Here is a 26935-nt window from a genome sequence, read left to right on the forward strand (position 1 = left end):
CTGATGCCAGGTCTGTTTATCTGGATCTGCATCAAAATGTAGAAATAAGATGACGAATACAAACATCTTCTGGGTTTTTTACACATTTATTTGTGAGTGTTTCCTTCATCTTTGTTTAAACTCAAGTGTTTTTCTTAACAGGAAACAGTACCTGAGTGCAGAAAATGGCACATTTTATATTTGTAGGTAGGATGCACAGATTTATATCCATAAACACGTGTACGTCTGTAAAAGTGAAAAATAAATCTCATAATCACAAAACACTGCATCGTTACGTTAGAGTATTAAACTGTAAACGTGCAGTCTTGAACTAAAACTCAAGCTGATTTTGACTTTTTTCCACATTTATGTGTAAATATTTGCTTCTACTCATATAAATGGAAATGCTACACAGACATTCATGAGGTGAGATAACAGGTTCCTCAAAGATAGCATATCAGCGACATTTCATGTTTTTTGCGCATCATTTTGCACCTTTTTTCATTTGAAGACAACATGTTATGAAAAGCACTACGGTAAGTCCACTCGGCTTCATAGAATTTATAATCTCCTACAAAACTAGCAAAATGAAAATATACATTCAGATATTCAGTTGCATGTGGAATACAGTTTTATAAAATGTATTTCAAATAACCACAACAATATTTATATATGTATATATAAATCAGTTGGTGATTTGGTACTTTGAAAAATAAAAGCCCTCCCTCTGTGATTGCCCTGCTGTATTGCACTTGCTGGTGATGTTGGACTGGGTTCACTTCGGAGGAGAAAGGCATCTCCTCAGCATCGGACAGATGTTCGCGGCTGCAGCCCCGGGCTCATTTCAAAATTGTCCCTGTTGCTCTTTCCGTAGACATCGCTACGATCCAGGCAATCTCGCTGCAGAGAAACAGACAGAATGACATTAGGACGCCTGTGAGGAGATCAGCACTCATTACATTTGGGGATGAAAAAGAAGACAACGACAGACGTACATGTCTCCATTTCCTTCTCACAGATGTAGCTTATGAGATCTTCACAGAAGAAATCGTTCCACAAGCCTTCATGGATGAGTCCCGCACAGTCTTCTCCCATTTCGTGCCCGTGGCCCCAGTCGTCAGGCTGCCCGGGCTTCCACTTCCTGCAGGCAAACAACAGGGGGCGACCACACATTACATTTACAGGTTCTCCTCCAAGAGTCTGGTGGAAAGAGAATAAACTGCAGCGGGAGTTGAAGTTGGATCATCTGATTTAAATCAGTAATTTAGACCACAATTGGACTATTTAATGATAAAGAGGCTTTCTTACCATATTGCCGTGTTCTGATTTTATTCAATGCTGGTTTGATGCTTTTGATCCTTATTGTATGTTCACCCTTTATTTTTAAATTTGTAAGCATTAATGTTATTGTGGTTGTATTATGTTTTTTACTTCTGTTGCAAGAGAGTGAACTGCTCCGATTGGACCACCCTAAATAAATAAAGGTTTATTAGATGTTAAAGTATATTTTTTTTGTTTGAATGGGATGCAGGAATAGAGAACAATCTGAAAATATCAGACAGTTGAGAATTCATCAAGACTGCGTGTGTTTTTTTGGTGTTTCACTGGAAAGCAGTATTTTGAAGTCTGACACCGAATATCCAGCAGGAACAGCGTCCACTTTCATTCAAGGTACGGCGTTCCCTATGAACAATTAATACTGACGTGAAAGCGGGTTCGGTGCCGTCCAGCCAACGCCAGACGTTCTCCTCCTCCCTGTCGGTCAGACCCATCCAGAAGTAGCCCTTTCCAAAGGTCTGCTTCTTCAGCCATTTCTGAGACCACAATGAGGACGGAAAAAGTCACAACTCAGAAGTTACCTCACACCTGACCGAGCGAAGACGACCGTCCCTTCCAGTACACAATGATTTTAGTGCTAAAGACAACACTCATAATTAGTCACCAGTTCCTCCGTATCATTGATGATCAACAGCGAGGCAGACGTTGATTCACAGGTTTCCTTTGCGTTGTCAAAACTGTGCAGTTCTTTGGAGAAGAAGTAGCACTTGTCTCTGTAGTTGACCCACTCCACAGGGCATCCTGTAAAAGAGTCAAATCTACCATATTATTATCAATGGTGCTAGATTGTACAATTGGTATACTGCAACATAAACGTCAGAACTAGTGATAAGACTTAAAGTCCTACCTGGAGCCCAAAGAGTCGGAGGTGCTGCCTCATCCTGCAGAGACACAGGGCCAAGAGGAAGTCCTGGAACCTGGATGGGGATCCCTGGTTGTCCCGGTGATCCTGCTGGCCCCGGGGGCCCCACTGGTCCCGGCAGTCCCCTTGGCCCCTGCTCACCAGCTGGCCCCATTGCGCCTCTGATACCCGGTTGGCCCTGTGCCCCCTGAGGACCAGACTGTCCATCTCTTCCGGGCAGACCGGCAGTGCCTGGCTCTCCTTTGGCCCCAGAAGGTCCGGCCCTTCCTCCTGATCCTCGGGAGCCCTTAGATCCGGGGCTGCCAGGTACGCCAGGCAGTCCTTTTATCCCTGGCAGACCTTGTGGTCCTGGGAAACCCTGCTCTCCTCTGGATCCTCGTATCCCTGGACCACCCTTTTCCCCTTTCTCTCCCTTCTGACCAGGCTGACCAGATGGTCCCTGAGGTCCTTTGTCCCCTCTTGACCCTCTTGGACCAGGGGGACCTAAAAAATAAGATTTACTGTCAGCAAGTGAAATAAACGTTTTAAGTATTTTTTTTCTTCTTCAAAAGGATAGTCACACATTGATGACAAACAAAATGCTTCTTTGCTTTCTTTCTGAAACGATTGATAGCACAGCTACAGCTAGTAGCTAACGCTAGCAGCCATACATCCCTTACCCTTTAAAATAGTGAAGTTGGTTATGAGCTGCGAGTGCTTGGTGTCCACCAGCTTCATCTCCTCCATGACAATAGAGAGGCTGGTGACCTCCTTGTCCACACGTGCTGCCAGCTCGTCCTGCTGGGACCTCAGACCTGCTGCATCTGTCCTCACGTCGGTCACGCTGCTGTTGAGGTTCACCAAGAAGTCCGAGTGACGGCCGACGGTCTGGGAACAAGTGCGCAAGTCGTTCAGGTTGAGGTTGATGGCCCCCAGGAGCTGCGTGGTGAAGCTGATGTTGCCGGTCACCCGGTCCATGCTCTGCTCAGACTCATCCAGCCGCACCTCAAGATCGTCAAACTTGTCAGACATGAGGTGGTCGAAGTCCCTCTGCTCGTCCAAGATCTCCCTCAGGCGCTGGTCGTGGGCATCGGTCAGGCTGCTGGTGTTCTGGAGCTGGTTGGCCACGAGAGCAAGCTGTGATCCCACCTCCTCCAGGCTGTCGTTGTTGGCTTTTGCAAGAGCTGAGGCATTACTGGCCACGACTTGCAGGTTTTCTACCTTACTACGAAGCCATTCAGTGTCGGACCGCGTCTGTCGGGCCATCTGCTCGAGGCTCTGAAAGTCATTGCGCATTTTCTGGATGGTCTGACTGGTGTCATCCACCGAGCGCTGCAGAACGGCGATGAGGCCTCTCTGCTGGGCCTGGGTGAAGTTGAGGCTGCTGATGCTGAGCAGCGCCTGGTCCTGCAGTTTCACCTGCTGCTGGATTTCTTTCTGCAGCCAGGCCGTGTCCTCCTGCAGACCCCCAATCATGCCGCCGTAAGACTGCAGGGTGCCATTTACAGAGTGCAAGTTGGCTGTGTTGCTTTCCAGCCTTCCCTGAACGGAGCCCTGGCTGTTCTGAATGTCTAAGCCAACGTTCTGGAGCTGAGTCAGCTTAACTTGATCGCTGTGGATGCGTTCCTCCACGGCAGACAGCTGCCTCTGGAGAGTCCAGATGTTGTTCTTGAAAGTCTCGATCTCTGTGGTGGTATTCTCCGACTTCTCGCCTGCTTGATCATCTGACGAGCGGAGATTTGTACAACAAATTACTAAAAACTTTCAGCCTCTCACTGTAGCTTTTACTACAAGTTAAGCCCAGACACTTGGCCACTTACCGAGCTTCTTCAAATCAGTCTCAACAGCAATTATCTTTCCTCCATAGTTTGCAATACCTTCAGACACGCTGTCAACTCTTTGCACCACTGGAAGAAAAAGAGGACAGGTCAAAGGTTAGTGTCATAGCCTCATCACAGGCTCCATGCTTTATTAAGAGACCAGAGTTGCCTGCAACCACAGACATCATATATAAAAGGGATCAGAGGAGAAACCACTGCTATAAGAGATGTGTCTACATGTCTTGTAGGCATGTAATAATGCTGGACTCGATTAATGTAATCTCTTGGGTTAGGCCAGATTTAGAGTGTGGCAGGGAGACGTAGAGACGGAAGTTTGTAGTTGGAGCGCAACTCAATTTTGAGTGAGAGACAGAAAAAGGTCGGCAGTGTGCAAGAGACAGAAGGAGGCAGGAAGAAACATTGATTCAGGAGAGCTGGAGTGGGTGGTCAATGATAGACACTGAAGACGGAGGTGCATGGGGAGACATTGGCGAGGGCCCTGGGGGACAGGAAGTGACCTAGGGGGGGGGTTCTTCAGTAAACAGGCAGATCAAAGACAGCTCAGAGGAGACAGACGCTGTGGCAGGGAGGCTCTTCACGCCCCCACAGGCGACACCAGCGTTCATTTCCTCTGGAATGTGTCTGGGATTCCAGGGAGTCAGCCCACTTCTACCACCAGCCTCGCCAGGGGGACACATCCTCGAACCGGGAACTGCATGGACTCCTCTGCTGGGAAGCTGCATCCCAAAAGTTTGCTCCCCAACAGTTCAGGCCCAAGGCTTTCAATAGCAGAGACAAGATGGGCCGGTTCAAATCCATCCATCCCTCCAAATAGGGACACAGGTAAAGCCTTTTATTCATGGCGCCATTAGCACTAATAATGCCCTTAAATATGTGCGCTAACAGCCACTAGTTCATATCCCATGTATGTTAAACTTGAAGCAAAACTTGGACATTTATTTGCTTTCTTGCTACCATCACCTCTAAAGCTCAGTCACGTTTTAGCACATTTGTTTTCTTCCAAAGTGAAAAAACGACACATTATGGTTTTATAGTGCTGATAGGCTCGCTGTTTACCTCTGTTTTCAGTATTTACGCTATGCTAAGCTAACTGTTTTCTGTTTTATTTACCATAAAGATATGAGACTTATTAACGTATTAAATGAATACATCTCTTTAGTTTCCTTTAGATTTAAGACTTCAAAATAAAATAATGATTTGGTCTCCAGACTGTAAGGAGAAAATATATTTTACTGTTGTGATGAAATTGACTCTTGTGTAATAGACATTGAGAATCTGCAAATAGGAAAATGAATGTTCAACCAAAATCGTCAAAGCTGTTTTATTGTTCCCTTTCTTTTCCTTCGTCGACATCCTAGAAACGCACCTTAAGTTTTCTCAAGGAACAAATAAATAAAACTAAAATAATAAAAATATCCTCGGATGACCAAATTATTTTCAGTTATGAGAGAAAATGGACAGGAAATGTTCCACACATCAAACTACATGGGACACATTTCCAGACACAACGTATACAGTTCAGCATCGACTCGCGGAGCACAAAAGACACTTTGACTTCACGTCCACAGACTGAACCATAAGCTACACTCGCATATTGCTTCTTCCACAACACTCACATGTGCACGGGGCTGGAAACTGAAACTAAAACAAGCAAGTTTGAACTCTTTCCAGCTCTTGTGTGTGTGGTTCCTAAAACCTTCCTTTGCTTCCTTATGTATACAAAGTCAGAAATAGTAAAAATAGATATGAAGCGACTGAATTGGAAACACTAGGGACTCATTTCATTAGTTGAGAAGGAAATGTTCAGTGGGAGATTGCCCTGAATCACAGATGTTAGCAGAGCAGCAGCTAGCCTGAAGGTGAAGTCAGGACTCCACTCGGCGACCTGACAGACCGTCAGTGTAATGGCACCACAAGCAGGAAACAACAAATATGTCTCCCAGCGAGGTACGGTGTGTTTACATCTGCTTTTACTTTTGTGATAAAACCATTCAAGTGTTTAACTGTGACGTGCTAAAGCACAGCATAGCAGTAGCACAGTTAGTCACAAAGTAAGAAAGTGACTCTAATGTCAGTTACACGATCGTGCTAACATTAGCCACCATAAGCTACTAATACCCCACCAAGAAAGGCTGTAGCAATAACAACTACATTTAAAACCAGTTGGTGTTTGAGAATAAAAAGGACTTTACGCAGGAAGTTAGGTAAAATGTGCAGGCGATGTCATTCCTCCAGAGTCCGTTCTTACTGCCCCTGAAGGAAATGAATGGGACTCAAATCCTCCAGAGTCCAGAGAATGACCTCATATTGCTTTTGGTCTTGTCAATCAACACAGCTGGCTGTGGGGAGAGAAGACAGAGGTCACCCAATCCCCGCCAAACCTCCACGGTTAAACTGCATCAAAACAAAAGGGTCACAACCAGGACGTGTTTGTGGGTCAGCGGTGGAGGACAGAGGGAAGCACACATGTTAAGTGCATCGAGCACTCTGGGTCTCACTACATAACCATCTGGAGCTGGGAGTGCGTTTAGCGTGAGCTGTGGTTCCCTTGACAGGGCGGTGCTTCGGTGCCAGTAAAAACCCAATTTCAATGGGTTCTGCTGGAGTTGCGCTGAGTTCACTCGCCGCTCATCTGGGATCAATTCGGCCCGCATGAAAAACATGCACCATGGAACAAGTAGGACCGACTGAGCTCAGAGAGCGACGCAGAGTAAGTTGTTAATGCACGTCAAGACACACAGATAACCCGTGAACATGTTCACTTTAACAAAACCAAAATAAGGAGGAGTCACACGCAGTGGCACGTTGGAGCGTTTAGCTCAATTATATCAGGAACATTCAGAGTTCAGTTCTCCGAAAGATGGCGGGACTGAAGACTGAAGACCCTCCCCGGAGGAGTGAGCTTTGGGGGTGTTGGTAAAATAAACAAAGAGAGGGGACAGGGTGGAAACTTAAAGGGTCTGTTCACCCAAAATTACAACGAAAGGTGCGTTCCGCAGATCTTGTCGATGAATTCAATAAATAGACGATAGATATGAAGCCACAGCCAGTAGCCACTTAGCTTAGCATAAAGACTGGAGACAGCTAGTCTGGATCAGTCCAAAGGTAAGGGTTTTGGTACAGGTTTAACAAACAAGATATAAGCAGTCAATTAATGAGTTTCACAAATACTGGTAGGGACATTTTGTTTCCCTCCAGACAGAGCCAGGCTAGCTAATTCCCTCTGCTTTCAGTGTTTATGCTAAGCTAAGCTAACCAGCTGCTGGCTGCAGCTTCATGTTTAACACAGAGTTCATGAGAGTGGTATTGATGTTTTGCATCTGACACTTGGAAACACTGTAAGTGTATTTCACAAAATGTCACACTATTATCTAACCTCTTTAAACTGTTGTTTGGGTGACTGATGATTCTTTCTTATCGGTGTCGTGGTCCTCTGCTCATAGTTTCCATGACTGATCCATTGCCTTTACATAATGACAAAGTTGGTCATGCAGAAGGCCGCACAAAGAGAAACCAAATTATGTGTTTGCACGTCCGCAAATCATTTTAGAAAACAAATTGCGTCGTCGAAGTGATGTTTGGAAATCCGGTAATCCTGCCCATTCGGTCGCAGTGACATAAGAAGAGCGTGGTGTAGTAGTGTGGTGTAGTTTACCCGGCCGCCTTACCTTTGTATCCAAGCACAGCGACGGCGATGGTGAGGAGAGTACACAGCACGTAGAGCAGAGCTATGGAGGTCTTCAGCGCCCATTCATTCTTACACTTGGTGCACTGGCTGCCCTCCTGGATCCCTGTGTGAAAAAAGAAAGACCACATGATTCAAAACAAAAAAAAATAATTCTGGAGCAAAAAGGTCTAAACAGGACATGTGGGTAGAATTTAGTGTTAGCTAGGGACTCTGCATGTCCAGGAGTCCCACATCTGGACAAACAGCCCTGGAGTCCACATTAAAGAGTCCAGCAGTTCCCCGAGGGCCCGGGTGGTGAAGGGCCCGGGGACACAAAAACAATCCCCCCCCCACTGGTTCGTTTACACTCAGCGACATGCTTATTTTCCTGAACTCAGCCTTCACTCTGCAAACTTCCTCTTTTCCAGTCGATGTCTCTCTGGTGCGCACAAAGATTAAGACTTAGCCGAGTTTTCATGCACCTGGAATGAAACTCGCTTCACATTCACAATATGAAGGAATATCTCTTATTCAAACATGGCAGCACGAAAAGTGCAAATACATGACTATCACCATCTGAAAGCCAGTCAATCACAGGACCATTATTCATCAAACTGTAAAGAGCCAAGACCATTCAGCGCCAAAGACTTCACCGCACATCTAGTTTAATACATGAGGCAATACTTCAATAAATTTAATTTGCAGCGCTGATTGGCTCCTCGGGGTCTCGATGGGAGTCGAGATGCCAAAGTTGTAAACTTGACTCGTTCTTATGGGTGTGAAGGGATTGTTAATGATCAGCGAGAGTTAGACCTCAGTTAAACAGCAAGTCCAGCTGGAAGGGAGGTCTCCTCAGCGCCCGGCCAACCTGAGAGAACATGAGATTTACGGTAAAAGGCAAGTCCACTGAAAGGAGCTGTGAATTTAATCCCTCCATGGTTTTGATTCTTGGCCATATGACACCAACGCCAACATACCAACCTACTCTACTTCTTCTGCCAAAAGGTGCTGCCCTGTGCTTCACACTATATCAAACTTTGATACAGTTTGATGCAAAAACATATATACGTCAGCCGATAAGTAACAAGAAATTGCAGTGCAGAATTCAGATGATCAGAGATTGCATATGGACATCTGATATTTAATATTAAAGTATTGGTTATAAGCATCTTTGAACTGAGTATTTTAAGAGCTTTACTGAAATGCTTCCACAGTTTTGACTCTTTGCACAGATGACACCACCGCGTCTCAAGCCAATTAACTGTCCTTCGTTCATTTTTTTGCCTGAAGCTGCATTGAAAAGTGCGTCAATAAATCTGAGAGCACGGCATCTTTACATGAACTAAATCAACGATTCTGACTTCTGTCGACTTCTTCCCAAAATCTTCCCATCTTAAAAAAGGTTTAAAAAAGGTGAGAAGAAGACAATACAAAGTAAGGAGGACATGATCATAATGGTGTGTTGCTTTCTCCTTATAGGATATTGTACCACACACCTGCGAGTGACATCATCTTTTAGAGCCCCAAAACATGGCCTCAATATGCTCGTTAAAATGTATTTATAAGTTTATATGCCTATAAGAGAATAGTGTTTTAAAAGCAGGTACAGTTGTGCGCGTGGAGCCAGTTATAAGCACAAAGCGGCTAACACAGCTGTGTGTGAGGAGTTACCAAAGTCTTCCCTCGCCACCGGTTTAACTGTAAGCAGAGAAGTGCACTCTGGGAATACGGCCACGACACAAACGATTGCATTTCGTCATCATTCATAACTGCCGACATGTTTGAAGTGTCAGCTCATGCGTGCTCCCACAATAAAGCAAGCGTATCAGTTCATCAGTTCACAATAATCAAAGCGCTGCTGCCAAGAATTAGCTGTTCCAATCCAAACAGGCCGACAGTGTTTATAAATCTGCAGCGCTGAAATGATACCAAAACACTTTGTTGGGGTATAAACTGTTACACAGGCACAAAGGCTTTTCCACTCCAGTGCACACTGGCTGACGATCTTCAGATACTCCGCGGAGAAGTGGAGAATTTTGCGTTGGCTGTCAAATATGGAGGACACCTGGCACAACACGACACACATGGCCGACAACACAACAACAAAGGAGATTTCATCTTCACAGCTCTCCTCCGCGAGCACACAGACGTCAGATGGAGCAGCTGTAATCTCTTCACCCTTGACCCCGTGTTTTTGTCCCTTTAAGAAGCTGTTTGCCATTAATTTATTGTATCACTTATTGTATTGACTGGTTTGTTTTGAGTGAGTTAATATCAGTACATGATGTTCAAAACTGGGCAACAATACCAGTAACTGATACTGGATAAAAACATAAACGCGTAACGTAAAGAAACAAGAGGTAAGGATCCCTCAGAATGATTTTACAGTTGAAAAGTCTTCTAAATTGTTAAACAATATATCTGCAATAAGCACAATGGATAAAGTTAAATTAGAAACGGCTTGATTAAGATCATTTGAATCAGAGTAGGAACCAGAATTGAAATTCAACAAGCCTTAGTGATGCTAGATGCTGCCACATATCTACAGGAAGAGAAACAAGATATTCAGGTCTACTGGGCGAAATTGGGTTGAAAAGTAACTGTTTAGGTTATTTGTTTTAACAGCATTTAAATGATTACATTTCAAAGTGAAGCAGGTCCAAATTACAAGTTCAGAGGTAATCATTGAGATTCTGTTATATGTAACCATAGACGTCTCAGATGCTCACCTTACAACCACATTTAGCTCAGTTTTAATGTTGTGTCTGCTAACCTGCAAATGATCAAAACCATGTTTACCATAAACCATACAGGTCACATTCATGTCCTCTGACTCAGTTGTTTTTGTTAGCAGGAATTTCAACCTGGTTTTGACAGTTTGCATAAAAAAACCTGAATCCAAGACTTGTGGTATGTTAAGTGTTAATAATTCCTCTTTGTCTCGCTATAATCGTGTATCATTTTGTGTATCTTACTTGTTTGTGCTATGTATGTATATACCTACTGTGGAAAAGAATTTCCTCCTTGAGGAAAAATAATATAATAAACAATCTATATGGCATCGCTCCACATTTACAGCCACTGTTTACATGACAAAAGCCCAGATGGATATGAGACCGTCAGGATCAGCGGCTTTCACACATTCTCAAATATCTGTCACACTAACGGGGCCCAGATGCACACATGGATAAAATATCTTGAGGTCTGTCGCACATGAAGTTTGGCGCCACGTGGAGTCATGTGATGAAGTTTAAAAAAGACGCGTCTAGCTTGACACACTTTATTGTTAAACATTCAAAATTAGGAGGAAGAGAACTTGACGCAGACTGTGGAAAAACAGGAGTGAACAGTGAACTCCTTGTTCACGGTTTAACATCAGAGACTCGGTTGCCTTCAGTTTGGCTGCTCGTCGTTAAATCGGACTCTGATTCGTCATCTTTCCCCTTCGCCTGCGCAGTCAGACACAGTCAGATCTGACCGACCATGACCACAAGAACAACCATCGTCCAGGATGCTCGGACCGCGAGCTGACAACAACACTTTTACTGCTCATAGCGAAACAAAACGGACAGTCCAAAGACAGAGCGCCTTTTCCACAACAACACACCGGTGGGCTCTCAAATGTGAATGTCATTGTGTGTTTTGGCCGGATAAAGTCCCCCATTGTCTCTGCAAAAACGTCTATGTTAAAGTAATATTTGGATTGTGTCCACCTTGATAATTGAGTGTCTCCAAGTCTGTGTCTTTCACCAGCGTAATATCCTGAAACAAAGGATTTCCCAAAAATCATATTTTTCATCCTTCCATTTGCCCAAGACATGCCAAAAATGATTTCCACGGCCGATGTGTGGGCCCCGCTCATTAAAAGACAATGTTTATTTACTGTAAATATCAGAAGGGACGCTATAGTAACGGATGAGAACACAAAGCTGTGAGCTCAGGTCACCCAAACTGTGATTTGGATTTAACACACACTCAAACCCCTTTCCAACCAGAGAGCAGATTACTGCAAGAGGGCAATCATCGAATTATACCTGGTATCAAAGGCAACAAGAGGAGTTCAAGACAAACTGCAGCAGTGGAAGACGTCCTCTGAGCCAAAGTACATTTCAACTGACTATGTTAGACTAAATACTCTGTTGCAAGTAAGAAGTCCTGTGCTTACACAGTACTATACTTACTATACTACTCATTGTGAAGAAGGAGAGGGGACTTTGTATCCTCAGTTTTCACTATTTCTGGGCAGTGAAGCAAGACAGAAAGAAAGAAAGAAAGAAAGAAAGAAAGAAAGAAAGAAAGAAAGAAAGAAAGAAAATGAGGAACAGAAGAAAAGTGAGGACACAAGTAAAGAAAAAAAAGAAAGGCAGAAAGGAAGGACAGAGTCAAGTTTGAGAGAAAAAAGAAAAAGGATAAAAGAAAGGGACAGAAACAACGAACTGATTGAAGAAGGAACTTCATCCAACCCCCTCGACCTGCTCCACATGTGACTTTGTTGCTCTGTAATAACTCACAGTACTTCTGACCGTGGATGGCTGTTGTCCATCAGATGCCACAGTATCTCTGTTCAATCACTGAATGCCCAAATTGTAGTTGTTTCCAATTTATTTTTGGGGGAAATATCAGTCATCTGTCCTTCATTACTCAAAGAAAAAGAAGTTTCCGTTTCACAAGATCTCTGAAACACTGTGATCTAAGCCAAGATGTTTTACAGTCAGGAGGGAGATGGTGGCTCAATGAATGAGTCACAGACCGCTCAGCTTTCTCAATGGCATGATGAGGTGACCTGCACTGAATCTTGTGTGTGTGTGTGTGTGTGTGTGTGTGTGTGTGTGTGTGTGTGTGTGTGTGTGTGTGTGTGTGTGTGTGTGTGTGTGTGTGTGTGTGTGTGTGTGTGTGTGTGTGTGTGTGTGTGTGTGTGTGTGTGTGTGTGTGAACGGCTGTAATGCTGCATGACTTTCACTGTTAGCGGACATAAATCAGTGACTTTGAAAAACGACTTTACATTTCTCTTACTGAAAAATGTAGAAAGCATTAGAAGTACACTCGTGTTCATTTGTAGCCAAAAAGAAGGAAATCGAGGTGATTTCCCGACAAAGAAATTGTGAAACATAGACCTAGAAATGAAAATGACATCACAAACAGCTCTTTTTTCCTCTAAAGGAACATGTAGAGAGAGGACACGCTGAACACGACCCACAGCCAATGCACAAAGGTCTCTCGCAGCGGAGGTCCTGGCCTAATAACTGACTGTTTAACATCTTGGAGAACACACTCCGTCCTACAGCATGCCCACTGAGCTCACTTCGAGGCCGTACCTGCCAATGACGCCATCGAGAGGAAGTGCAGGATTGGGGCCAAAGGGTTCTGAGTTCATGGGATGGCTTTGGGGCACTGCAAAGGAAACCGACACCATCCCGGCTCCATGTGTGGCCTGATTCAGGCTCCATCTCTTTTATTACATGTGATGGAAACCATACGCCTCCATCACGTGAAACAAGCGGGCGTGATGCTCACGACCGCGAGTGTGGGGAGGTGAGTGAGGGGAGGAGTGAAGACGGGCAGGGCAAGGCCAACACCGGATGACTTGAGAGGAAGAAAAACTAAATGTGAGAAAGTATAACGGGAGAGTGGGAGCGCAAAAATGATTTTAAAGATCTGAGAGGTGGAGAAAAAGCAGTGACGGATTAATTGTAGAAGACAGTAACCTCTGTCACATCGTCCGCAGTGAGCCAAGAACCAGATCATCCACGAGAAAAAGAAAAGGAGAGGAAAAAAAACAAGAATATCTCAGACTGAGCTTCACCTCCAACAAAAGGCATTGTCAAATGATGAGGCAACCAATATTGCAGCATCCAGCAGCTCTCCTGGCTCCGACTCCGGGGCAGAATCATTTCTTTTCCACATGAAGACAGAATTCATCCGTCGGATCTGCTTTTATCCAGTGACAGGTTTATGAGGTTCCATTGGACGCGGATTAAAAAAAGGAACGAGGCAAGAAGTAGTGTAAATAAAGTTGCTGACCAAACAAGATGTCTGCACTGATGTTGCAGAAAGAGACGAGCTTGTAAAGAGCAGTGCAACACTTATTTCATGCCCCTGGAAAATAGATACAGGATATGTTTAAAGCTGTGTCAGTTGATTGTTTTGGCCACTTCGGAGCAGCTGAAGAAACCCGCCTTAAACGTTGTTATGGCTCCACTGTGTTCAGCTAGTTGCTGACTTTGTCTCTCTGCCGTTCAGTGGTGGACTTAGAGTTCAGTGATTTATCAAAGCTGGAAATGAGGTTGAGCTAAAAGACACTAAATCTCTCTGTAGAGCTGATGGGAATCAGGTGATTCTGTAACTGCTGGTCATTAGGGTCATTTGATCGTTATAAAATGTCTTTCCTAGTTTTAATTGGCAAATGTAGAAGACCAGAGAGCCAAATCCTGAGTGAAAAAATGAAATACGAAACGTTTGCTCGGTTTAGATTCTTCGTTTCGTTCGCTTTCTTGAACAGAAAGAATCTCCAGTGGTCTTTCAGCTATTGCCAATATAACTCAAAAGACACAGAGAGCCGACCAAACCTCCCACTCCTCATCCTCCCATAATGACGTCTCACCAGCTGATAGTAAAGGTAGAGAAATGACTTTCAGATGAGCACGCAGCATCCTCCAGCCCTCCAGCCCTGCCTCCCCTCCCACGAGCCCCGGAGGCCCCGCTCGGCTCTGCACAGACTCAGCGATCGCTGCGGTTACACAAACAGGTCCGTCCTTCCACAAAACTACATCAACAATGGAGTGGGGAAAGGGAATGGACTAACTCAGCTCAGGGATTTGGGGCCCAACGGAGCGACGTAGGTATTAGTTACAGAGAAAAACATCAGAGCTTAAGCACCTCAAATCGTTTTGTATCTCCATGTGTGTGGCCCGCTGGTTAACGACCATCACATTAGCATCCAGAATTTGATAGCCTGCCTACGCTGAAGTTTGAAGGAAACACAACACCGTCAGCAAAAATAAGAAGTGAGGTTCAAAGTGAGAATGCAGGAGAGCAGGACAAGGAAAACAAAAGAAACGTTTTATCCGATGAAAAACAGGATTCAAAAGCTGTTTGTCTTCAGTCAGCTGCCATTCTGCTGGAAGAACTGAGCACAAAGTGCAGCACTGAATTTGGATCTTATTCCTTTTCAAACAACACTGCAGCACAAGAAAATCTGAGAATGTGTAAATCTCTTTCAGTCAGAATTTTCAGCATCAAAGTCGAGTCTCCGCTGCAGGGATAGGGATCTGAGTTTGTGTCCGGAACCTCATCTGAACGACGTCTAGATCTCCCGCCGGTTGCTTCAGGTGCCAGTCAAAATGTGAAAAAACACCACAAAGACCGCCAGTGCCGACAGAGCACTTGCGAGAACTTCAAAGAAAAACAAACAGCTAAATATCGCCAGTTGGAGAAAACCAGATATAACGTGACATTTTCCCTCCGATGAGCAGCTGTAACAATAAACCCCCCAAAAAGGTATTTGAGACATTCAAATATACCCTTTTCTGTCTAGTTTGCAAGCTGTTTTCAAAACTTTGTATCTGCCTGTTAGTGCACGGGAAACAGCATCCTAGTTGTGGTAAAGAAGGTGTCTACTGTATACTCCTGCATGCAAAATGATGCAGACATATGTCTGCATCATAAGTTTGAAGTCATTCCCCTTAAAGAGGAGATGCATTACCGATAATTGCCACTAGAAGCATGTTCCAAGACGACTCTGATTGCAGTAAAAATCGATTTTTTTTTAACATGAAGTTGGAATTTAGTCTCATGTGTTTTCGTTTTAAAGATTTAAAAAAATCTTCAAGATAAGTGTGTTTTACAGGTGTCTCAACGAAGACAGCAGACGGATCCTGATGTTTTGTCTCCACTTCACAATATTCTTTAAACATCTCAAACTAAAACAATATCCAGCAGAGGAAAAGCCACCTCCAGTTCATTTCAACAGTCTAACGTCAGACTCCATGTCCTACTTAAACAGAGTTTGAACAGTTCCTGGTCTGCTGAGCTGCTGCCAGATAAAACCAGGAAGGCTTTAAAGAGCTCTGCAGATTTTTGGGATACTTGACAGAAAGCCGGTTGGGGAAAATCTCAATGGAACAGTTCTTTCACAGGCCATGCCCACGTCAGCTAAACTCATCACCGTGTTGGCCACATCCGTCACTGACTCTGCCACATGGACAAAGGACATGGACCGAAACACCTCTTGTGTTCTTTCAATATGTTTCTCCTCCAACAGATCTGCCGTGGCCTGACGCCTTCCCTCCGACCCGGTGGTTTCTGCTCTGGTGTCGCTTGTGGGTAACGTCAGTACATGATGGTACATTATGGCCGCTCTGTGATTTTCAGGGTTGCTGGTAATAAGAAGCTCTCTCATTTAAACTGTATAACTTCATACTTCATAGTATTTAATACAAAATGTAAGTAGAGAAGGATATTTTGAACAAAATATGCATTGCTCATGAAGTGGAAACCGCAATATTATGATGAATTGTTCAACACAACAACTGAAATCCGAGGGTGAGAGCAAACCGCACGCAGAATGTTCAATTCCAAAATTATACACTTTTCCTCCAAAGTCAGCAAGACCAAATACAAAAACAGGTCTCAAAGACTGATGGGATGCTCCCTGACGTGGGTTACAATGGAAATGCCTTCTGTAATGCGGCATCATGAGTGTTGGAGTTCCTTCTGGGTGGCCTGCAACATCTGCGGCCGGCTGCGGGGGCGTGGCCTGTCAAGTCTGAATGACAACAAGCCATCTTCTCCTGCCGCTGGTTCAGGAAGAAGAGGAAGCCTCTCTGCCATAATCTGTTCGGACACACACGCTCCAGACATGAGGGGGACACGCTCTTCTGCCTCAGAGCAGCCTGACGATGAAGCATCAGGAGGAGCTGTCTGACATCTGGGTCGTGGATCACACCACTTACTGAAAGCAGGAATCAACACCAGACAATGGCTTTAAATTACTCGACGCAACTGTTTGTTGAGGGTAATGTAGAAGAAGTGCTGAGAGGGGAACCTCTTCTCTGAACGGTTGACGAGTCTGAGCTGCACAGGCGTCATCGGGGAGCAAAGAGATTACTTTATAACTCCAAACAACCAGATCTGACGACCAAAATGTAGTTTGTACATTAGGCCTGATGGCAAGAACTTTACTTCAATGGCCATCTTCACTATTGTTTTGAACCTTTTCAACCACAGCCTCCTCAGATCCCTAAAACATGTTCTCCACTTGACATTTGTCTCATCAGTTATAACTGCAAACCCGTACTTGCCCTTCCATAAAAGATGGAAGCACTGACGATATGGAGTCACTGAATACAGATTAATGTGAACTTTACACAAACTCTGCAAGTTCAGAGTCGCTTTAACTCAAAAGTAGAGCACCCAAATTCAACGAGGAACAACATAAATATACCGCATCTTATCCCTTTTTTAGTTTGCTAATCAAACATATGCATGCACGATAAGAAATGTCGTGCGCTCTGTAAGGTACCAGAGAATGAATTCAGTGGATTCCCTCTGTCTGCAGTCTCAAACACACATGGAAAATGTGATAGTCATTATGGATCTGACAGAGTTTTGGAGCAGTTCCTCACATGTTCCTCTCCGCTTCAACTCCTTTTTGCAAACCAGGAAGCTGTAGGTTGATCTTGGCAACGTTCACGGTAATTTTTTCCCCCCTTGTCATTAACGTTTTGGACCGTGAATAACAGAGTTAGGAGGTTTTTATTACTTATACTAAAAGAGGAGGAACAACAATCCCCAAATTCGTTGTTAAAGTGTGCCTGTGCGTCCTGCTGCCGGAGGTGTTGGAGAACGTTCAGTGTTCATGGACACATGAGACTCACAAAAGTTATCGGTTTGTATTGCAAAAGTGTGACCTGTGTTACATTAAGGCTGAACGCACACGCACACACACACACCGGAGGGAATGCAAATGTAACATCGAATGTAGAAGCATGATCCCTGCAGAACAAAGAACTGCAGCTCGCCAAAATCGTCCGTTCATAAAGGAACGCAGGTGTCTTGGAGCGCCGTCTCTGCCATTCTTTCATTTAATTACTAAATCAATGACTCAGACCCCCTTGTTTGAACACCCCCTTAAAGGCTCCTAAAGAGAGGCCTTACTGAACTCCAGAAACCCTCCCCTGACATCCGCATGTGGGTGACGTCACGGACACCGGGGTTGTTATGGTGTGTGAGGGCTGATACGGGACTTTGCTGCTTTTCCTCTAAAAGGTGAGTCACAAAAAGTCACGGACACTCGGGATGATCACAGGCCAGATTGAAAACAGCAGCTAAATACCAGCACATGTGTTGCCCTGGAAAGAAAAAAACATCGCCGATCGACTCTTCATATCTAGCGCCCGGAGTCATGTTACCGCTGTTTTATTCAGCGTAATGAGGGCATAACAGAGAGGAGGGGGTGGAAGGTTTGCACAAACGTTTACAGGAACTGAACTGTTAAAGATCCTCCATTGTGCTGGAGTTTCTCTACAGTGTGGAAACATTCATTCAGATCATTTACTTAAACTGATTTTTACAAATTAAAGTTAATGAAGCAACTATTCTAAAGTCTGAGAAAGTGACTCAAGTGACATTTGGGTATCAGTTTAGGATTTTGAATACAAAGACATTCCAACTGGGGGTGTCGATTTGCATTATGGAGCTACATTAGGGAGTAAAAGTCTGAATATTTCAGCCATTGATGCTCCAATTCATCATCAATGAATAGTATGTTTTTAACTCTTCCAGATCACATACAGAACAGAAGATACACTCACAAGAAACAACAGAAAATACACATAGTATGTATTCTGTATGTGTATATGTACTCAAATACAAGTAGCTCAAACGTATACTTGAGGACAGCATACGTGCAATTTCCCACCACTGCTTTTGTCATCCGAGGCTGCACTATCGTAAACTCAAAGAAAAGTGTGTGTTCACAGAAGTCCCCTGTGGTCGGCTGCCATCTCCCCTGCTGGCTGCCGTTCTTCACGGTCAGACAGTTCTGTGGGATTCCAGGTTGGAAGGACTGAAATACAACAGCGATAAGGCCGCGTCTAAACGTCTGCGAGCGTGAGTAATGACGTCTGAAAACGCCGCAGTGCTGAACTAATGATTTTTTAATTGTACACGTGAGTGCACATGTTCTTGTGTCAGAAAGGTGTGCTTCAGATAAACAGTTCCAGCTGGATCTTATACCGTTACAGCTCCCTCCTCTTTTCTTTATCTCCCGCCATCACACGCACACACTCCCCTTATCTCCTCACAAAGAGCTCCTCTCATGCGCCTCCAAACCCATCCATCCACTTCCTGCTCTTCTCTTCTCTTACAACCAGCTGCGTCTCCTCCACCCTCTCTCTCCCACTTCCTTTTCACTCCCCTTCCCATCTCCTGGGATAAAATACCCTCTCGCCCAGCAGCCCCTGCCCTTTTAGCTCACTCAGCATTTCGGTCTTATCTCTCCTCCCGTCTGTCCGGTGGTGTGAGATTCCCCCAAAACCAGATACGAGGAAATCCCTCGTCCCTGGTCTGCACATCCTCTTTTTTGTTTACACCCAGGGGATTCGGGTTTAACAGCCTGCTCCAAAATCTCAGGGTGAACTTTCCTCTCCCTGCCCAGAGAAATAAGACTTAAGCCTGACATGTGAAACTGAGACGTGGTTTCTGTAAAGCCACTGGCTGAGATCGGACTTTATTTTTTTAATACTTCATTGTTTCTGGATGTCTGCTTGGGAAATATAATTTGACATGCCTACAATTTTCCTGTCTCTCACTCACACAAACGCCTACGTTTAATTCACTTTTAGCCGCCACTATAATTTCTCCATTTTCTTCTTTAATTGCTTTAATGTGTCTTAAGCTCCCCACAGCTTCTATAATCTCAAAAACCTGGTGGGTGAACGTTTCTGAGATGAATCAATCAAAAGTGCCCAGGCTACAGGACTTGGAAATGACACAAGATGGCATGAAATGAAAGGAAATATATATTTAAAATTATTGTTCAAGCATTAACGCTAAAGTGCAGAGAAGTGCAGCAGACATTTTGATTCTCCAGGATCATCATCAGAGCCAAACAGAGCAACAGCACACAGTCCTGTTTATACTGAATCGGCATAATTAGTCAACAAGCAACAGGTGTGGGGCCTTAACCACAAATAATCCACCACAGGTGTTAAAGAGGCACAATACCTTTTGATAGGAGGAAGACATGAAAGAGTATATGTGCTTGAAAATGCTTAAAAATGAATTTACGGCCTTGAAATCACTTTAAATCATTCTAAAAAATAGCACTCAAAGAGAAACCCTGTGTTTCATAGTTGGTGTGTCCCTTTTTTAGCAGCTGACTTCAGGAAGTGTTTTCTCACCTACGTCTACTCTCTACAACAGGTGTGTAACCCGCTGCAGGTCAAGTATACGTCTACGTCTGGAGCTCCTTTCAGCACAAAAAGCCACCACGAAGCACTCAAACTAAACGTAAACCAGCAATGACTGATTTCTCTGTTGCACTTGGGGGCAGCAGAAACAAGCTGCAAACACCTTGTTGACATGTTATTAAGTCGTTGTGGTAAGTCTCATCTATCCAGAAGACATGAGGAACACAGGCCTTCATCTGAGTCGTGTTTGAGTCCTTCTGAAAAATGGAGCCGAAACTGAGCCAAGCTGACGAGAGGCACAGTAAAAAAAAAAGACAAGTAACACATGTGCTCACACACAGACATGTTTGCGAAGGCATGCTGACTGTGAGCTCTTAAGGCCAAAGGAACATTTTGAAGAAGGCTTTGTACCAAAAGCCACAGCTCAAAGAAGCCGTAAAAAAGGCCAAGAAACCACAGCAAAGTGCATAAAAATCCTCATCAAACATTGTGACAAACACGCTGCCAAGTATCGAATGACAGTATATGTATTGAACGTGTCACGGTCTGACCAAAGCTGGCTAGTAGTGTTAACTCAACCATGTTTGAGTCCATGTTAACCAGGATGGATGAGGTGGTAGGTGAGGTGTCATTGCAGCTGAAGGTGGTTTGTGAAGCGATGCTCTTTGCCAGAGAAACCCGCCGGACCGAGCCGAACCCCGGCTGTGCTGACACAGCTGGTTCCAGGCACAGACACCCCAACGCCGCGCTCGGCTCCAGGAATTTTTCCGGGCTTCGCTGGAGAAACCATAACAAGTGCAGGAAATAGATTAGTGCACTCTGGGTCCCACGCCGGCCGCAAACCTCCCGAGCCCGGTCTCTCCAAAACCCACATGTGTGTGGGAACAGGAGACACAGCAGCAGAGGGAGTAAGACCCCCATCCAGACATCGGTGCAGGTCCCAGGAGGACCTGCTGCATGGAGCAATCAAGCGTCCATTATTTAATGACTGGCCCTGACTCCCATACCTGCAGACCAGCATTCCTCCAGTAGAAATCAGTACAGTAATGGCATCCAGCAATGCGCGACCATTTATGTAGAATATGGTGTCACTTAACTGTAAACTCACTGATTTGTGAAAAATGTATACTTTGATGTTCTGACAGTTATTTATTACCGATATGTGAGGTTCAGAGCATTTCATCTTTTCACGGGGACTCTTGCAATTTACTCTCTGTTCTGCTGATTTTGCCTCAATCTGTCTTGTGCGTCTGAGGTTTTTCTTCTTTTACAGAATACCCTCTGGGGAAAACTCACTTTGCCACAGTGTTCTCCATTAAACATCTCCTATGAAAGCCAATCTAATGGTTTCAAGGTGCGACAGGTGTTTGTGATTGCTACAACAAAAGTTAAGACTTAAGGTAGGCCTCGCTCCTCTCATGTTTGACTTGCTTGCTAACTCGCTATCCTCGCTAAAAACAAACGATTGGGATGAAAAAATGTGCTTTACTTTCAGAAAGAAACACAAGTGCTCTTTGTAGTTCGCGAACCAATATATTGTACATATGGGATATATATACATTATTTTTACCTTGAGAAACCTAATTATCCTGGTCACGAAAAACCCTACCAATGTCCCAGACATTGCTGCTAGCATTTTGCTAACACACACGTATTATTGTTGGTCGTTATCCCTGCTTTTCATAGTGCACGTGCCTGAACTTGTTGCATTTAACATCTAAAGGTATAAACATGTAGAGAGTAAACAACGAATACTGATAAGAGCAAAATAAAGTGAACACAAAATGTCTTGTGGTTGTGTTTTAATCGGGTCAACTGACTGCAAACCATGCCACAGCTTTTGTGACGCAGTTTAAAGTTCGGGTTAATAAGATGATGCGACACAGGGACCCAAACGTTAGAGCAGGTTTTTGTAACCGGAGGACTTCTGGTTTGACTCAGGCCAAGTGCCGACTGCTGACTGGCAATGACCAATGATTATACCAGCTCTAAGGGGGCTGTGAGGGTTCAGCCAAAGCTCAGGTAGTTTTCTATTTTATTCTGAAGGCCTTCTTATGTCAACCCCCCACTGACAAATAAATATGTTTAAAGCTCGAGCACTGTGGAAGCAATTCCATGGCTTCAACTTGGCAGGGAGAGAGATGGGATTACCAGATGAATTCACTCTGTGCATGTACTGGTGTGTGTGTGTGTGTGTGTGTGTGTTTGTGTGTGTGTGTGTTGTGCAACTACTTGTATACAAACTAGTGGAAAAATGTGTGTCTTTGTGTGTATTTGTGTAAATATACATGATGTATGCATGCCTTCTGGATGATGTTGTGTAAGATAGAGAAACAGAAACAGTTCACTTTGTTTAAAGTGTGTGTGTGTGTGTGTGTGTGTGTGTGTGTGTGTGTGTGTGTGTGTGTGTGTGTGTGTGTGTGTGTGTGTGTGTGTGTGTGTTTCCTCATCGGGCTCTTTCTGACCTACGGAAAGCTGAAAAAAATCCAAAGGTATTTTTGAGGACATTTCAACATTGTCACAAAGTGTTACTCATGTGTTGATTTTACACATTGTACTTTGTGATGCAGAAAGACTGGAGGCAAGCCTGCGTTTGTTGGTGTGGATGAAGAAACTGAATGAACGCCGTGTCAAATCATAGAATTCAAGGGACTGGAGGAGAGTTTTGTAAAGAACTTGTATCAGAGGCATTTCATTGCTCCTTTATCTTTCCTAAAGCACTTTTATGCGGAAAACTTGAAGCCAACAGCCCTCAATCATTATAGCTGAAAGGACCACAGTGCTTTAGCCAATTAACTACAAACCATGTATGTTTTACAATACTGGAGTCCATTTCCCAAAGTACATCAGTTTTAAGACGAAGAGGCTTCACAATGTGGAATATGTATCCATGTTTTCAAACTGCAGGGTGATTTTCATTGCGTATCGGAATTGGTGGAAGTCAACGGCTTCCAGGAATATTTTCTGGGCGCTTTAGAAAACAGCCAGCTGTGATAGCAAAGTGTGTGAAATGTGTATCTGTCTGCGAAGAAAAACAGAAGCCCTCTGGTGTATGTTAGAGATGTCCACCTCTTAGAACCAGATTTGCTCTCAGTGGGGACTTTGTAACAGTTTTTGAGACATCACAACAATTCAAACACCACAACATGCAGAGAGGAAAGAACTGCTTGTGTCCCCTGCGTACTGAGATGATAGTGCTAATAGAGGACGAATGAGGGCCTGTGATGGTCTGCATGAATGCAGCTCGATTGCACAACAAAGCCTCCAGAGTGGTGAGACCGACCCTCCAAACAGCTGCCGTGTCCCTCAGAGGGCCAACGGCAGAGTTCAGCAGCTCTCTCTTCCTTTGCTCCTCCGAATGTCAAGAGTTCATTTGAATAAAGTTAAAAGTGAGAGCGGGATTTGGCTCCCTGCCCCCGCGGCTCTCTAATCTGATCCACGAGCGGCACTCGCACACGCTCACAGAGAAAGACAAACAGGATGCTTCCACTCGGGGAACTCGGATAAAAGACACCGCGTTTTAAACGCAGTTTGAAGTCCTCTCAGCCGGTGCTGTAGTCCGCCGCCTCACATCCACGCTTGTGGACCTTGGGCCGAGCTGTGTGTGAACGAGTCAAACTGCAGCAACACCCTGACTACAGAGGCACAGAGGCTCCTGATCCAGAATCAATGTTGAATCAACGGAACAGTGATGGAGACCGCCGACGTCTCTGAGGAAAGTACTGATGATGTGTTTGAGTGTGTGCGTGACATAGCGTTTGCCCTTTGCTGCCAGTTTTTTTCTTCTTCAAACCGAAAGCATGAATGCATGCACTTGATGGCAAACATATGGCTCACAAAACCATAGAGTGGAGGAGCAGAGGAGCGGATGGACGGACCCTCTCTGCATGGAAGTAGTTGTGCTTGATAATTATTAATGCAGCGTCATGAGTGAGACATTTTGCATTTATGAAATTAAAATGCAAATATAACAATGCAAATTGTGTGAACGTACGAAGAAGACAAAAGGGAAGAACAGAATGAACCATATTGGATGTCACAGGGGGAAAAAACGAGCTAGAAACGCAAATTTCAACAAGTGTTTTTGCCAAAAATACATACTTTTCCCCTTTACAGGAGGCATGAATGGGAAGTATTTGTTACAGTGAGGTGTGTGTGTGGATTACTCAGCGTAAAGCGTAGACTTTTTTTGGAAAGCCATGTTGCTGTTTTATTGGATTGGAGGCAAAAATGTCAATGAGAGACATCCCAAAACCTGAAAAAAACTGGTTGCATGGCTTGATACCACTTGAGGTACGTGTTTGTAATTTGGGTGAACTGAACATTTAAGCTTTTCATCATTCTGGTCTTGTCTGGTTCACTACCAGCACACAAGTCCAATGTGAAAACGTCTGAAAATGGGGCCCGACTGCATCCTTTACACTACACACAACCCACATGGTGCAAACCGAATGCATGTGAACTCTGCTTGCACCACAAAGAGACATGTTTTCAGTTTGAGTATTGTCACATTTGTTTGAGGTACTTGCGGCATGATTGTGTGAGACAGCGTGTGGAAGTGACTCAATTTAAGCGAATGAAAGGGAGATGAGAGTTTCTGAAACGTCTTGATCTGGTGAGCTCTGTCAGCGGTCGTCGGTTCTGTGGCGAGGTGGACCTCACAGGCTGTCGGCCACATTTATGTTCAACCCAAAACCCTGCAGGACCATTAGCGACCAAGCTAAGTATCAGGACTGTTGAGGCGCTGGCAGCCTGCTGTCTGTCCCGACATGAAACATATTTTGTGTAAACTAGCAGATTCAAGGTAAGTAACAGTAGGAAAGCGGAATAAGCCCAAACACTACAGCGGCTTTAATTCACAGTATTTTATTCTGAAAACCATAAAATGTTTTTATGATAAGAGCTCCAAGTGTGTCGGCTTTTCTCTCTTCCACCTTAAGAAAAAGGACTTTTCACTCACCGAACCTCTTGTATCCAAAAGACTGTACTTCCTCCTCGTCTGCAAAGTCGTCTGTGTGACATAATCAGAAACATGACATCAGTAGGTCATATGCACACGACTCGGAGTACACTGTGTTTAAAGCAATTGGTGGGACTCTACAATCAAAATAAAAAAACAGAACGAAACGCTGCAGGGCAGCGGCACAGAGCCAAGAATTCAACACGTTATCCTCGAGTACAAACATCTCAGTTTGGCAGAGTGGAGGCGGTCGACAGCGCATTAGGTCGGAGATAGAGGAGTATCATCTTTTGTCTGTCTGTGTGTGTGTGTGTGTGTGTGTGTGTGTGTGTGTGTGTGTGTGTGTGTGTGTGTGTGTGTGTGTGTGTGTGTGTGTGTGTGTGTGTGTGTGTGTGTGTGGAGATAGGAGGTCCAGAGAACTGTAAAAGCTACAGGCTGCGGTTTCTCTGGGTTGTTGACAGTAAACTCTAATTACACTCTGCTGCACTGAAGACTGGAGCAGAGCAGAGAGAACATCACCGGTAATGGTAAACAGATGGGATCCAGAGGGGAGACAAGGGTTGAGCCGAGTGTGTGTTTGTTGGTGGGGGGGGGGGGGGGGGGGGGGTCAGAGGGGGTACGAGTGGTATTTCACCTCAGTTTCTCCGGGTGAAATGAATATTGTTGTTATCGATGCCACAAATACGTTGCTGTTAAGAGGTGGAGTGACAGCATGAATACAGCAGTTAATCAAGTCTGGTCATCATTACTCAAGCCGGATATTTTCTTCAGGACAATAAAGTTTTCTTGTTTCTCAAATATTAAATATTCAACAAGTAAAAGAAAACGTGGTTTGGTCTTTTATATCTTTCAATTGGATGTGACTGTGTGGTGTAAGAGGCAAAAAACAAATCTAAGTGTTTCATAACTTTCTGCACCGCAGTACCGTAATGTCATCCAGATGTGAAGCACGCACCACAAAGAAATACGCACCGAAATCTGGGAAGAGTGTAATCTGTGCATTTGGAAAACGCTCACTTTTAAAATAAATATGAGCTGCACGTGAAGGACAACATACCTTTCATGGCGTTTTCTAAATCGTTGAGGGTTGTAGAAGAGATGAGGACCCCTGTCACTTTCTACGCATCTCAGCATCCAGTGCAATGGTGCAAACTTGATCCACGACACGCACTAATAAAATAAATAATAAAACTATGAGTTCGTCTTCATGTCTTCAGTTTAAAATCCCATCGTCTCTGCTCTCTTGCTCGCTTAGTTTCAGGGGAGTTTTAGCAGGAGTGATGTGATGTCAGCGGAGCCTGAAGGAGGAAGACGGCCAGTCTTTTTTACTACCAGTGTAAAGTTACAGAGAAACATGACATGCACTTCCGGCGTCGCTTTCAGAATTAAATCACTTCGTTCCGTAAAACTGTGTATAAAAATGAATTTGTACTTTTACAGCCTAATAATTCATATCCAATCTAACACTTAATATTTTTGCTTTTATCTGGATTCTTCCAAGCACAGACTGAACTGAAGGTAGAATTTTACATTTTGGGAAATAGTCGGGCATATCATTAACCCTGTTGAAAATATATTGTTTTTATACGAATTGAACAAGCATAATGTGTTCGGTTAACTATAAGCTACCTTGTCACATGTCGTAAATGGGCCCACAGAAGACATGTTGGGCTGTCAAACAGCAACCACAAACAACATGGCTACGGCTATACTGATAGAAACACACCCCAACAGAAACACACACCTGTGGGCCTCTGACAATTACCCACACAATTACTTTATCAAAGTGCCATGAATGTGTTTTTAGAGTCCGTCAGAAACATACAGTCGCTTTAGCTCTATCAAACAATAAAGACGTTTCTGACCCCGAAAACAAAGGCCGAACTACAAAACTCTTAT

At 44.2% G+C, this 26935-nt stretch overlaps 1 protein-coding gene across 1 annotated transcript; it reads right to left on the minus strand.

The window, feature by feature from the left end:
- Positions 1-67: 67 nt before the first annotated feature.
- LOC306793797 (collectin-12-like) lies at positions 68-26300 on the minus strand. Its single transcript, XM_079291569.1, has 10 exons — positions 26094-26300; positions 25037-25087; positions 7668-7790; positions 3979-4065; positions 2839-3882; positions 2165-2662; positions 1922-2058; positions 1684-1793; positions 975-1120; positions 68-879 (listed from the first exon to the last, which is right to left on the minus strand). The coding sequence occupies exons 1-10, from the start codon at positions 26098-26100 to the stop codon at positions 860-862; spliced, it is 2223 nt and encodes a 740-aa protein (XP_079147695.1). The 5' UTR covers positions 26101-26300; the 3' UTR covers positions 68-859.
- Positions 26301-26935: the final 635 nt, after the last annotated feature.

Source organism: Melanostigma gelatinosum (genome assembly GCF_949748355.1).
Source record: "Melanostigma gelatinosum genome assembly, chromosome: 20".
NCBI classification, from domain to species: domain Eukaryota; kingdom Metazoa; phylum Chordata; class Actinopteri; order Perciformes; family Zoarcidae; genus Melanostigma; species Melanostigma gelatinosum.